We start from the raw sequence: 13854 nt of genomic DNA on the forward strand, positions 1-13854 counted from the left end.
AAAGTGATAGATAAGAAGTGATTTATTAGAATAAATAATGTGAGGCTTACAAGCAAGTGGGCGAGAGGATGCCATTCCCCAGAAGTTAGTGTGCTACAGTTTTATAATCAAAGGAAAAGTGGGAAGGAGAACTTCTCTGTCTTTCTTGAGTAGGTGTCATGCTTCCATCATCAATTCCTCCTCCAGGTTGGGTAGGGAGTTTTCTTGCCCCTGCATGGTTAAGTTAGGTTCACAAATTATTGTGTGTGTGTTTTTTGTTTTTGTTGTTTTTTTTTTTTTAATCTGTGCAGAGAGCATGTCCTAGGGATCATTAACTTACTGAGTTCCCTGGGCAGGATGTAGGTCTCAAGCCACCATTGTTTCATTGTTTGGGGGCATGTCTTATGCTTCTGTTGCATGGTTTAGCTGCTAAGTAAGCCTACTTGGTTTTGTGGTTAAGCAAACCTGCTCTCCTGAGTAACCATTAACTTACAGGGGTCTCCTATACTTTTTTCTACTTACCATCCTCTTGTGGGATTAACTATTTAATCACCTACTCTATCCCTTTACTCTGTCCCTATCAAAAAGGTATTTAACATCATTAGTCATTAAGCAAACTCAAAACCACAGTGAGATATCACTGCATACCAATTAGAATGGCTAAAATTAAAAAGACTGACACGGCAAATTTTTGCGCATCTGTGAAGGTGGGGGGATCTCGGAGTCTCATACACTACTGATGGGGATGTAAAATAATCTGACCACTTTGAAAAGCAGTTTGGTAGTTTTCCTAACAACTTATAAGCATATACCCCTGCATATGAAAGAAAAACGAAAGCATATATGCACCCAGAAGTTTACAGCAGTTTTAACTCTGTCAAAAACTGGAAACAACCCAAATGTCAGACAAATTGTAGCATTTCCCAAATGTCCAACAAACTGTAACACTTCCAACACAATGTAACACTATTAAATAACTATTGATATATGCAAAAGCGTAGATGAACCTCAAAGTAATTATGAGTGAAAGAAGGCAGATATAAGAATGGAATGTTTTGTCCATTCACATATCATTCACATACCATTCACATAGAAAATGCAATCTTATCTGTAGGGAAACAGGTTAGGGGTTGTCTGAGGTAGGAGGAGGCTATCTAGGGGTTATGGCTATGTTCACGGTCTTCATCGCGTTGATGCATACCACGTGGTGATGCATGGTTGCACAGATGCCTACTACGTCAAAACGCATCCAAGTGTACCTTTGAAATATGCAGAGCTTATCGTGAGGGTCAATTTCTCAATGAGGTGTTTGTAGGAAAGAAAGAGTAATCTCGCGCCCAGAGTCACATAGGAAGCGGCACCGCGCGATGCAAATACTGAAGTCCGCGTTTGGAGCCCGGGTCCTGAACTCCCCCAGCTCCCTGTAACTTTGCCTCTGAGGAAAGTGCTGGAAGGGAACCTCAGCTGTTGTTAATGATTGCCAGTGGGCGGCTCCTTCTCGGCCGCGCTCCCGCCTCGGGGCGGCCAGAGCGTGGCCCCGCCCGGCGGCTTCCGAGAGCGCCAGGCGTCGCGCCAGTGGACTCCGCGGCCACCTGCTGCTGCTGCTGCTGCTGCTGCTGCTGCTGCCGCCGCCCCCGCGTCCGGCATGGTGAGGGGGCTCACGCGCTGCCGCCGTGTGGGCAGCGGGTTAGGAGGGGACGCGCGGGAGGAGCGGAGGAGGGCCGGGGCCCGCACAGTCTCCCCGCCCAGGCCAGAGGACCGCGCTGGGCGTGCGGGGGAGCCTCCCGCCCAGGCCTTAGCGAAGCAGCCGCGCGCCGGGCGGGGAGAGTCGGGGTCTCGGTCCCGCCTCCACCCTACCCGCAGTGGTGCCGCCGGGGTCACTGAGGCCGAGAGACGGGCGGTGGCAGGTTCAGTGACAGCCAGGAGGGAGCCCAGGCCAGAGTCCGCTCAGGGCCTCGGTGCCTCGGGCAGGGAGGGGGCGGTGAGACGGGGGTGCGGAATGGCCGCATAGTTAGCCCGGAGACCTAGTCCCCTTGGTGGCGCGGCCCTGTCCTACGTTGGGGGCTGGCGGGGGCGGGGTGCAGCGGCGAGGAGACCGATGCCTGTGTGGGTGTGCAAAGCAGGGGCGGCTGAATTTCCCGTGTGCCTCTGCCTGCCTCTTTACTGCCCTTTTCGCTTGCACTTCGGGGCATGAGGTCTAGCTGAGCCCCCTCTGCGGAGCCTGGACCTCAGGGCCAGCCTCTGGCTCCTAGTTTGAGGCCTGTGCCCGGCAGTGGGGACGTGATTGCTCAGGATCACATGCCCTCCAGGCTGAACTTTCTGGGAGCAGAGTGTCAGGCCCTATGCTTAGCTATAGAGATGAAGGTGAACCTGCAGGGCAGCAAGAAGGGAAGCTTCTAGACCCAGACCTTTACTAAACAGCAAAAAGGTTAGGCTCCAAAGCATCAGGAGCAGTTGGGACTGTGGTGACACCTGGGAGGGCACTCTGGAGACCTTGGCTTGAACATAGGGGAGGTGGTGGGTGAGCTGATTGTGAGGTACACCGAGGCTCCGCAGCTGCAGGGCGTGGGCAATCAGTAACCCCTCTGCACACCCAGAGGCCCAGGCCTGCCCTGGGATTTACTAAGCAAACACTGCCCCTGCTCCCTCTCTGAGCCCAGATCTCAGAGGGGTTTGTCAGTTCAGCCCCAGGCTGTGAAATGTTGGGGATTCCAGAAGACTCTAGAGAAAGGGGAGCCTCCTAGGAGCCCGCTAGTACCCATGCACTCCTTTCAGAGTCAGCGTACTAGGTGGTAGCTTCTGATGCCTTAGCTGCCATCTGGTTGCCTGGATACATAGACCAGGCTCATCAGCCACTGAGACAGGGCCAGGCTCTGGAAGAGAGACTGGGTTGAATGGTGATGTAAATCTCAGCTGTCCTTGCTGATCTTACAGAGCCTAGGAGAGGAGATGGACCCATCCAGATCTGTCCAGAGAGAGCCCACGCTTTTTAGGAGGGAGAAAACTGTTGAGTTACCAGGACCCTGCAGTGTTCTGTTCAGTTCTAACCCACATCTGAAGGCCTGTCATAGACCTGCTTGCCTCAAGAAGTGTCCTTTTAAAAATGCAAATAATATCCCCTTAATAGCAATGGAGTTAAGTGTCTCCTGGCTCCCCTTGCTGATTCCTAAAGTGGCAGTTCTTGTACTTTTTACCCTTCAAGCAGGAGAAATGAGTGCCCCCAGGCCACCTGGCTTCCAGTTTGCAGGCTGCCTTATCAAAACTAAATTAACCTCCCTCATATTCTTTTCCCAGACCTAACTAATTCACTTTTAATTTGGTTCCCAACAATGTCCATCCTTGGGTAATTCTACTTCACAGGCCTAAATTCTAGGATCCCTTAAGCTCCTCTACCTGGATCTTTTTAAGAGGCTGGAGCACGGACCTTTCCTTTCTTCTGTTTTCCAAGAGAAGGTTCCCCTCATAGCCTGAATGGTGCCAGTTTGGGCTGCCCCAGGGATATTTTGCACAATAGGAGAATAGGCTGAGGCACTGCCCTGTCTGTTTGCCCTTGGCCAAGTTACTCCTGCTTCGGGCCTGAGCTCTGGCTCAAGCTGACATAATAGAAAAGAAGGTGGAAATAAAAGAAACATAGGCCTGGCAGCTGGGAACCAGAGGCTGTGTAGGAACGAGGTGGCACCCCACTGGGAGGTAGTGCCAATAGCTAAGAATCTCCTGGGATATGTTTTAAGTGCTGGTTCCTTTGCCAGTCCCCAGGGATATGGACCCATCTTGAGAATGATGCCTGTGCTTTCACTGACTGGGGGGAGTCCGGGGCGGGGGGCAGTCATTTCCCCTCTCTAGGCCTCAGTTTCCTCTTCAGTACATAGTAACAGTAGGATTTGCTTTTATTCTCTCATGAATGAAAGAGATCTGATTTTTAAATGGAGAGGTGCCCTCTGAAAGCTCTGAGGACAGGCGCTGGGAGGAACGTTTCTCTGCCCTGGTGATTGGCGTTACACCTCAGGACTCTCTGTTCTCTAAGAACCTATCAGTGCCCGAGCCAGAGCCCCTCCTCCCAGTCTGTTGCGTTAGACAAGCTGCCCTTTGACTGTGTCACCACAGGCACCAGTGGAGGCTGGCTAAATTTCCCCAACAGCCCAGGGCCCTCTCTTTTGTCCTATTTAAAGGGGAAAAAAAAAAGTGCCCTTGAACTTCTGTGTTTTCCCTCTCCTAGGCTGGCAAAGCACACAGGCTGAGTGCTGAGGAAAGGGACCAGCTACTGCCAAACCTGCGGGCCGTGGGGTGGAACGAGCTGGAAGGCCGGGATGCCATCTTCAAGCAGTTCCATTTCAAAGACTTTAATCGGGTATGACTGGGGTGGGACACAGTTCCTGAGACCGGGGCTGATGGGGTCACACTCCAGAACATGTTCCCTCCCTTAGAGTACTTTAAGCCAAGACTCTCAAGATGCTGTGCGAATCCAGTTTGGTTGTCTTCATCCAGTTTAGCTGAAGATAGGCCCTGGGCTGTCTCCATTTTCTGTGTGTTAGTTGCTCAGTTGTGTCTGACTCTGCGACCCCATGGACTATAGCCCGCCAGTCTCCTCTGTCTATGGGATTCTCCAGGCAAGAATACTGAGTGGGTTGCCATGCGCTTCTCCGGGGGATTTTCCTGACCCAGGAATCAAACCTGGGTCCCCTGCATTGTAAGCAGGTTCTTTAGCCACCAGGGAAGCCATGGACTCTCCATTCCTGGAACTTTTAGAAATAGTCCTAAGAGGAGACAGTTCAAGTGGGAAACAGGTGACTATTTGAAGACATTTTAGTAGATAACCTAAAGGTTGGCCAAGATGCGAAACCTCTTTGGGATTTCCGCCTTCTTAGTGGTCCTAGTGATAAGACTTTCTGCTGCAGAAGGACCACCTCAGACTCCAGCCTCAGAACTAGTGGCATGGCACCAGGAGGAATGCTTAAAGCTAGAAAGGTTACCTTGTAGGGATCAGGGCCATCCTCTTCCTTCTGGGCCTCACACTGGCCATAAAGGGAGCCCAGCCGTCCTTTCTCTCAGAATACTAACCTGGGTCTTGCTTCATTAAACAGGCTTTTGGCTTCATGACAAGAGTGGCTCTGCAGGCTGAGAAACTGGACCACCATCCCGAATGGTTTAACGTGTATAACAAGGTGAGTGTTGCATGCCTGGAACTCCAGCTCCCTCTGAGGGCCTCTCCCTTGGACTTCCCTGTGGGCCCTCCTCACTGACATAGTATCAGCTCCTGTTCCTTTCATCTCCTTCCTAGAATCGACATAAACGGCCCCTGGAAATACTCAGTCTCACTACAGATTTTTAAAAAATGCAAACTAGAACACTAGTGAGATAATGTGTGGTTAACGTAGACATTAAGGAGGCAAATCCCAAGGAAGGAAAACCCGTGGGAACCAGGCGTATTCACTGTTAATAGCTCTCAAGGGCTGAAATTTTTCTTGAGATATAGAAGAATGAAAAAGCAATAATCTTGAACTAGGAATACCCAGGCACACCAGGAAGGTCAGCCTGTCTGCTAAATGAACGGAAACAGTCATTAAATGCCTGCCATGCGCCAAGCGCTGTGCTGGACTCTTTCTAAAAGCATTAAGGTTGGAAGAGACCATCTATAAATGGACAGTGTTTAGGAGTTGAAGTTGGTCTGGAGTCTTGGCTTTAGCTTTTAGGTTGCTCTAGATATTTGGATCTTTCCTTTTTATCCTGTGCTGCAGTCACCACTATTTACGGAGATGTAATAGAAGACAGTTTTGCCCTGTAAAAGACTGGTCAAGAAGGCAGCCCCGGGGAGAGCCAGTGTGCCTCGTTACTCTTCATAGTGTGGTTGAGCCCAGGAGCTGGTGACTCCCTCCTGCTCGTGGGTTCAGTTGGTGGAACCAGCTGGTCTGGAATCTCTGTGGTTTTGTTTCAGGTCCACATCACCCTGAGCACTCACGAGTGTGCGGGCCTTTCAGAACGGGACATAAACCTGGCCAGCTTCATCGAGCAAGTAGCAGTGTCCATGACGTAGACCCTGCCCTTCTGTCAGCTCTTCCGGGGAAGGGAGGGCGCTGACTGGGGATCCAGAGAGGGAGCTGGGGGAGCCCCGAGATGCTACTGTAGTCAGAACTGCCAAATCAACCCTGCTGCCTCCGTTTAGGGGCAAGTCCTTGCTGTTGGAAGGAGAGGCCAACATCACTGCTAAGACCAGGAACTCAGACCGGTTTTACCCCACATCATTTTCATCTTCCTTGAGGTTCTAGGATGTGTACGCTGATTTGAATAAGCTCTTCTCTTTCATTACAACTCTCCAGCAAAAATAATGACTTAATTTCCAAGCTGTGTCTTGCTCACTTTCTAATTCACTTCCCAAAAAGCTGTGATAAAAGCTGTGTCTAAGATAAACAGTCTTATCTTAGAAGCTAGGACCATCTTTAGCCTATATGACAGAAACCCATGCACTCTTATGCCTAAAATAAAACTGTTATTTCACTTGGCCTCAGGCTCTAGAATCTTCTTTTCCACAAGCCAAGCCAAATTGGAGTCAATAGACATTTAAAGCACCTACTTTGTACAAGACAGTGTTCAGACTGCTAAGGGGAAAGGGGACCGGAACACTCTAAGCTCCTATTGTCTCTAGGAGTTAAGTAGAAAAATAATTAAATATTACTAGGCAGCATGAATGAAGTTAATGCCAGATGCAAAGATAAGAAATGAGTTAATGAACATACAGTGATTCACACAGTTGAACCAAGAAGCTTCATTTGACTTAATTCTTGAGGCAGACGTAACTGAGGGAGCATCTTGAACAAAGATAAAGGTTAGCCACAGTTTTATGCATGATGGGACCTATGACTGGTCTACAGCATCCAACGTGGAGATTTTTTTTTTCTTGAAGCATATTTCTTTTGCCATTTTATGTTAATTTCAGGTGTAAACAAATTGATTCAGTTATGTATGTGTGTGAGTACATATATATACATACACAATATACAGACAGATGTTTTTTATACTTTTCCATTAAAGGTTATTACAAACTATTGGATATAGTTCCCCTTCTGTACACTAATCTTATTTGTTTATTTTATATGTGATAAGGTATAGCTATTAATTCTGTACTCCTAATTTATCCCTCCCCCACCTTCCCCTTTGGTAGCCATGAATTTGGTTTCTGTTCTCTAATTACTTATATTCCACATATATCATATGTCTATCTTTGATTGCACATGGTATGATAATCTCTAGGTCCATCCGTGGTTTTGCAAATATCATTATTTCTTTTTTTATGCCTGAGTAATATTCGATTGTGTGTGTGTGTGTCTGTCTCTCTGTCTGTCTGTCTTTGTTCACACACCCATAAACGTGTGTGTACAAATATATATACAGGGGTCCTCAACCGCCCAGCTGAGGACTGGTACTGGTCCGTGGCCTACTGGGATCTGGGCCACACAGCAGAAGGTGAGTGGTTGGGCCAGTGAGTGAAGCTCCATCTGCTGCTCACCATTGCTGGCATTACCACCTGAACCTTCCCTACTCCATCTGTGGAAAAACTGTCTTCCAAAAAACCAGTCCCTGCTGTCAAAAGGTTAGGAACCGCTGATAGAAACTGTATCTTCCGTGTGTTGATGGACACTAGGGTTCCTTCCATGATTTGGCAATTATAAATACTACTGCTTGCATATTGGGGTGCATGAATTCTTTCCCCAATGTGTATCTGTCATTTTTTTAATGAAAAGCAATTAGAGAAAAAACAAAAAGCTTATATTTCCCTAAGGTAAGGTAAGGTAAGATGAAGTTGCTCAGTCGTGTCCGACTCTCTGCGACCCCGTGGACTGTAACCTACTAGGCTTCTCCGTCCATGGGATTCTCCAGGCAAGAATACTGGAGTGGATTGCCACTTCCTTCTCCAGGGGATCTTCCCGACCCGGGGATCAAACCCGGGTCTCCTGCATTGGAGGCAGACGCTTTAACCTCTGAGCCACCTACATTTATAATAGTTACTGGAAATGTTTTTTAAATCTTTATTTTATATTGGGGGATAGCCGATTAACATACCATGTGGTGGTAGTTTCAGGTGAGCAGTGAAGGGACTCAGCCATACATACACCTGTATCCATTCTCCCCCAAACTCCCCACCCAGCCAAGCTTCCATGTGACACTGAGAACATAACACACTGTATGGTTCCGTGTGCTATACGGGACGTCCTTTTTGGTTATCCATTTTAAATATAGCATGTGTGTAGCATGTATATTTTTTAATTAGAGCTTTTTGGAGGGTATATTCCAAGTCGTGGGATTCCTGGGTCATATGATAGCTCTATTTTTAGTTTTTTAAAGAACCACCGTCCTCTTTACTGTTGAGGCTGCGCCAGTTCACATGGCCAGCAACAGGGTAGGGAGATTGCTTGTTCTCCACTTCCTCTCCAGCATTTATTATTTGTAGCCCTTTTGATGATGGCCAAGACTCAGACCAGTGTGAGATGACAACTCACTGACGTTTTCACTTGCATCTCTGATAATTAGCGATGTCGTCTGTCTTTCCATGTGCCTGTTGCCCCTGTGGATGTTGTCTTTGGAGAACTGTCTCTTGAGGTCTTCTGCCAGATTTTAAAATTGGGTTGTCAATGGTGTGGTATTGACTGTATGGGCTGCTGGTATATTTTGGAATGAAGCCCTTGTTGTTCTCTCTTTGCAGATACTTTCTCGCAGCCCATAGCTTGTCTCTTGGTTTTGAGTATGCTTCCCTTTGTTGTGTAAAAGATGGCACGCTTGCTTGAAGTCCTGTTTGTTTAGTTTTGCTCTTTGTTCCTGTAGCCTTGGGAGACTGACCTAAGAAAACATTACCAGGATTTATGTCAGAGAATGTATTATCTTCTCTCTTCCAGGAGTCTTGTGGTGTCTTGTGTTTTAAGTCGGTAAGGCATTTTGAGCTTATTTTGTGTGTTGTATGAGGGAGGATTCCAGCTTCATTGATTCACATGTAGCTGTCCAGCTTCCACAGTGCCGGTTGCTGAAGGGACTGTCTTTTCTCCATGGTATATTTTCTTGCCTCCTTTGTCAAAGATTAATTGACCATAGGTGTGTGAGTTTATTTCTAGGCTCTTGGTCATGTTCCCTCGACCCATGTGGCTGTTTCTGTGCCAGCACCATACTGCTTTGCTTACTGTAACTTGGTAATATGGTCCGAAGTCTGAGAGCTTTCATTTTGTACACAGGATTGCTTTGGGCATTCTGGGCTTTTCTGGTTTCATATACATTTTAGGACTATTTATTTTAGTCCTGTGAACAGCGTCATAGATAGTTTGATTTCAGTCGTATGAAATCTGTCATTTGCTTTGGGTAGTGCACGCATGCATGCTAATTTGCTTCAGTTGTGTTCGACTCTTTGTGACCCTATGTACTATAGGGCCAGGCTATGTCCATTGTATTTTCCAGGCGAGAATACTGGAGTGGGTTGCCATGCCCTCCTCCAGGGGATCTTCCTGACACAAGGCTTGAACCCACGGCCTCTGCACTGCAGGCAGATTCACTACCACTGAGCCACCAGGGAAGCCCCGCCCCCACACCCGAGAGAACAGGGTGGCTGTCAAATTTTGAATCCTCTTCAGTTGCCTTTATCCGTGTTCTATAGCTGTATGCAGATGAGTGTCTCAGCCACCTTGATCAGGTTTATCCTATGTGTTTTATTTTGCTTTTTGATATGATTTTAAATGAGACGCTTTGCTTTACTTTCCCATTCTGTTAGCGTGAAGACATGCAGGTGATTTCCATATACCGATTTTGTATATTGCTGAGTTTACCAGTGCTAAGAGTTGATGTGTGATAGCCTTAGGGTGTTCTATGTATACTGTCACTTCGTCTGCATGGTGTGACAGTATCACCGCTTTCCTTCCAATCTGGACACCTTTTACTTCTGTTTTTGTTTTGTTTTGTTTTGTTTTTTTCTGATTGTTGTGGCTAGGATTTCCAATATCATGTTGGATAGAAATGGTGCTAGTGGGCATCTTGATTTGTTCCAGATTTCAGTGGGAAGGCAATCATCTTGTCACTAGTGAGCATTATGTTGGCTATGGGTTGGTCCTACATTGCCTCTTCCCATCCCTGCTTTGGGAAGAGTATTTATGATAAATGGTGTTGAACTGTATGAAATGCTTTTCCTGTGTCTGTGGAGATGATCATGTGATTTTTGTCTTTTCCTCTGTTGATGTGCTGGGTCACATTGATTGATGTACGTTGAACCCTCCTTCTGAGCCTGAGATGAATCCAACTTGATCATGGTGTATGATCCTTTTTTATGATTGAAGTATCATTAATTTAAAATGTTGTGATAATTTGTGGTGTAGAGAGAAGTGACTCAGTTAAATATATGTATATCTCTCTGTTCCTTGTCATAATGTTTCCATTATGGCTCCTTTCAAGACGTTGAACGGAGTTCCCCGTGCTCTATAGTAGGACCTTGCTTTTCAGTTCCACATATAGTAGTCTGCATCTGCTAATCCACAACCCCTCATTTATCCCTCCCCCACCCTTTCCCCTGTGGTGACCACGAGTTTGTTTTCTGTGTATGAGTCTGTTTCTAATTTGCAAATAAGTTCACGTATATCATATTTCAGATTTCACATATAAGTGATCTCATAGAATATTTGTCTTTCTCCATCTGACTTCACTTTGGATGCTCATCTCTCAGTCCACACTGCTGCAAGTGGCATTATGTCATTCTTTGTTGAAGACTGAGTAGCATATTCATGCGTGTAGGTAGAGATATTCACATGTGTCTATAGAGCACAACTTTTTGCATTCATCTGTTCATTGTCATTTAGGTGGCTTTCACCTATTGTGAACTGTGCTGCTATGACCCTTGGAGGACGTATATCTTTTTGAATTAGAGTTTTCTCCAAATATAAACCAGGAATGGGATTGCTGGATCATGTGGTAACTGTGTTTTTAATTTGTAAGGAACCTCCATACACTTTTCCACAGTAGGTGCACAGTTTCAAGGCCATCAAAGGGTATTGGGGTTCTTTATTCTCCGCATCCTCTCCAGCATTTATTATTTGTAGCTCTTTTGATGATGGCCTTCTGATGAGTGTGAAGTGATAATTCACTGGAGTTCTGACTTGGCCTTTAATAATTAGGGATGTTGACCATCTTTTCACCTGCCTTTGCCCACAGGCATGTCTTCCTGGAGAGCTTCCCTGGTGGCTCAGTGCTAAAGAATTCCCCTGCCAATGCAGGAGACATAAGAGATGTGGGTTCAGTCCCTGGGTTGGGAAGATCCCCTGGAAGAGGGCATGGCAACCCACTTCAGTATTCTTGCCTAAAGAATCCCATGGACAGAAGAGCCTGGCAGGCTATAGTCCATGAGGTCACAAAGAGTCAGACATGACTGAAGTGACTTAGCATGCATGCACCCACATATCTTGGAGAACCAAAAAATTTGGGTTGGGTCCAATTTTAAAACTGGGTGGTTTTGTGATTTTGGTGTGGAGCTGTAGGAGCTGCTGGTGTCTTTTAGAAATGAAACCCTTGTCGGTCACTCTGTTTGCAGGTATTTTCTTCTGGTCTGTTGATTGTGCTTTGATCTTGTTTATGGTTCCCATTGCTGTGTAAAATATGATGTGTGATGAGGTCCTATATGTTTAGTTTTGCTTTTGTTTCAGATGCCTTGGAAGAATGACCGTAGAAAAACATTACTACGATTTATGTAAAAGAATGTTTTGCCTAATGTTCTCTTCAAGGAGTCTTGTGGTGTATTGTGTTGTATTTAAGCCATTTTGAGTTTATTTTTGTGTGTGGTGTGAGAGAGTCTTTGAAATTCTTTGACATGTGACTGTCCCGCTTTTCTAGTATTACTGAAGGACTATTACTGAAGGACTATTTTTTCTTTATCTTCTTGCTTCCTCTCTCAAAGACTAATTGACTGTAGGTATGTGTGTTTTAATTTCTGGGATCTCGGACCTGTGCTGGGAAGATTGAGGGCAGGAGGAGAAAGGGCCACCGGGGGGGATGAGATAGTTGGATGGCATCACCAACTCAATGGACATGAGTTTGAACAAACTCCAGGAGATAGTGAAGGACAGGGAAGCCTGGCATGCTGCAGTCCATGGGGTCATAAAAAGTCAGACATGACTTAGCCACTGAACAACAACTGACCTGTGTCTCTGGTCCATTTGAATGTTTTTGCGCTAGTTCCATGAATGTTTCGGTTACTGCAGCTTGATAGTAGTGTCTGAATTCTGGGCAGCTTTTTCTTTTTGCACAGGATTTCTTTGTTTTTTGTAGGTGTTTTATGGTTCCATATACATTTTAGGATTATTCTAGTTTTGTGAAAAATAGCATGGTTAGTTTGATATGTATCACATGAAATCTGTAGCTTGCATTGAGTAGTAGAGCCAGTTAAATAACCGTAATTTTTCCATTCCAAGAGTGTGGGATGAATGTCCACTTCTTTGAATCATTTTAATTGCCTTTATCAATGTTTCCAAGTTGTCAGCAAAGAAGTCTCTCACCTCCTTGGTCATCTTTATTTCTATGTATTTTGTTTTTTGAAACCATTTTAAGTGGGATTGTTTTGTTTGCTTAACTTTTTTCCTGAAATTTAACTGTTAGCATGAAGAAGTGTAACATTTCTGTATGTCAGTCTTGTATCCTGCTACCTTGCTGAATTTGTTCACCAGTGCTAGTAGTTGATACGTGGTGTCTTTAGGGTGCTATCCGTATAGTACCATGTTACCTCCATACCATGACTGTCATACCTCTTTGCTTCCAATCTGAATGCCTTTCATTACTGTTTCTTGTCTGATTGTTGACTTAGTCCAGATTTTAGTGGGAAGGCTATCAGCTTTACATTATTGAGTGTTATGTTGGTGGTGGGCTGTTTCTGCTGCTAAGTCGCTTCAGTCGTGTCCGACTCCATGCAACCCCATAGAAGGCAGCCCACCAGGCTCCACCGTCCCTGGGATTCTCCAGGCAAGAACACTGGAGTGGGTTGCCATTTCCTTCTCCAGTGCATGAAAGTGGAAAGTGAAAGTGAAGTCGCTCAGTCGAGTCCAACTCTTTGCAACCCCATGGACTGCAGCCTACCAGGCTCCTCCATCCATGGGGTTTTCCAGGCAAGAGTGGGTTGCCATTGACTTCTCCTGGGCTGGTTCTAAGTAGCTTTTATTATGTTGAGATGTGTTCCCCCCATACCCAGTTTGGGAAGAGTTTTCACGATGAACGGATGCTGAATTTTGTGAAATGCATTTCCTGTGTCTGTGGAGACGATCATTAGGTTTTTGTCTTTTCCATTGTTGATGTGCTTGGTCACATTGATTGATTTGTGTATGCTGAATCATTCTTGTGAGACTGGGATGAATCCAACTTGAGCGTGGTGTGTGCCCTTTTTAAAAAAAAATTTATTCATTCATTTTTTACTTCCCTGGGTCTTTGGTGCCAAGTGCAAGCTTTCTCTAGTTGCAGTGGGGTGGCTTCTTATTGTGGGGACACTCTTGTTGCAGAGTACGGACTCTAGGGCATGGGGGTTCAGTAGTTCCAGTGTGTGGGAGTAGATGCCCTGCTGCATGTGGAATCTTCCCAGACTAGGGATTGAACTTGAGTCCTCTCCTTTGGGAGGCTGATTCTTATCCACTGGACCACCAGAGAAGTCCCCACTTTTTAAAAAAATTGAATTGCCATTAATTTTCAATGTTGTGATAGTTTCTGGTATACAGATGAGAGGTTCAGTTAAAGATATTCTGTTCATTGTCATACTGTTAAATTATAGTTCCTAAGACAGTGAATAGAATTCTCTATGCTGTACAGATGGGCTTTGTTTTTTTATCTGGTTTATATATAGTAGTTTGTATCTCTTAAGTGCAAACTCCTAATTCGTCC

The 13854-nt window shown here is 45.8% G+C and overlaps 1 protein-coding gene across 1 annotated transcript; it reads left to right on the forward strand.

Moving 5' to 3' along the window:
* Positions 1521-6476, forward strand: PCBD1 (pterin-4 alpha-carbinolamine dehydratase 1). The gene is made up of 4 exons (XM_018042610.1): positions 1521-1627; positions 4196-4327; positions 5061-5141; positions 5912-6476. The coding sequence occupies exons 1-4, from the start codon at positions 1625-1627 to the stop codon at positions 6008-6010; spliced, it is 315 nt and encodes a 104-aa protein (XP_017898099.1). The 5' UTR covers positions 1521-1624; the 3' UTR covers positions 6011-6476.

The sequence above is a fragment of the Capra hircus genome, chromosome 28, assembly GCF_001704415.2.
Source record: "Capra hircus breed San Clemente chromosome 28, ASM170441v1, whole genome shotgun sequence".
Taxonomy (NCBI): Eukaryota; Metazoa; Chordata; class Mammalia; order Artiodactyla; family Bovidae; genus Capra; species Capra hircus.

Bases quoted from the DNA above. Each gene is read 5' to 3' on its own strand.
- PCBD1 (XM_018042610.1), top strand. The intron at 4,328-5,060 runs GTATGACTGGGG...TTCATTAAACAG, and splicing joins ATTTCAAAGACTTTAATCGG to GCTTTTGGCTTCATGACAAG. The intron at 5,142-5,911 runs GTGAGTGTTGCA...GTTTTGTTTCAG, and splicing joins GGTTTAACGTGTATAACAAG to GTCCACATCACCCTGAGCAC.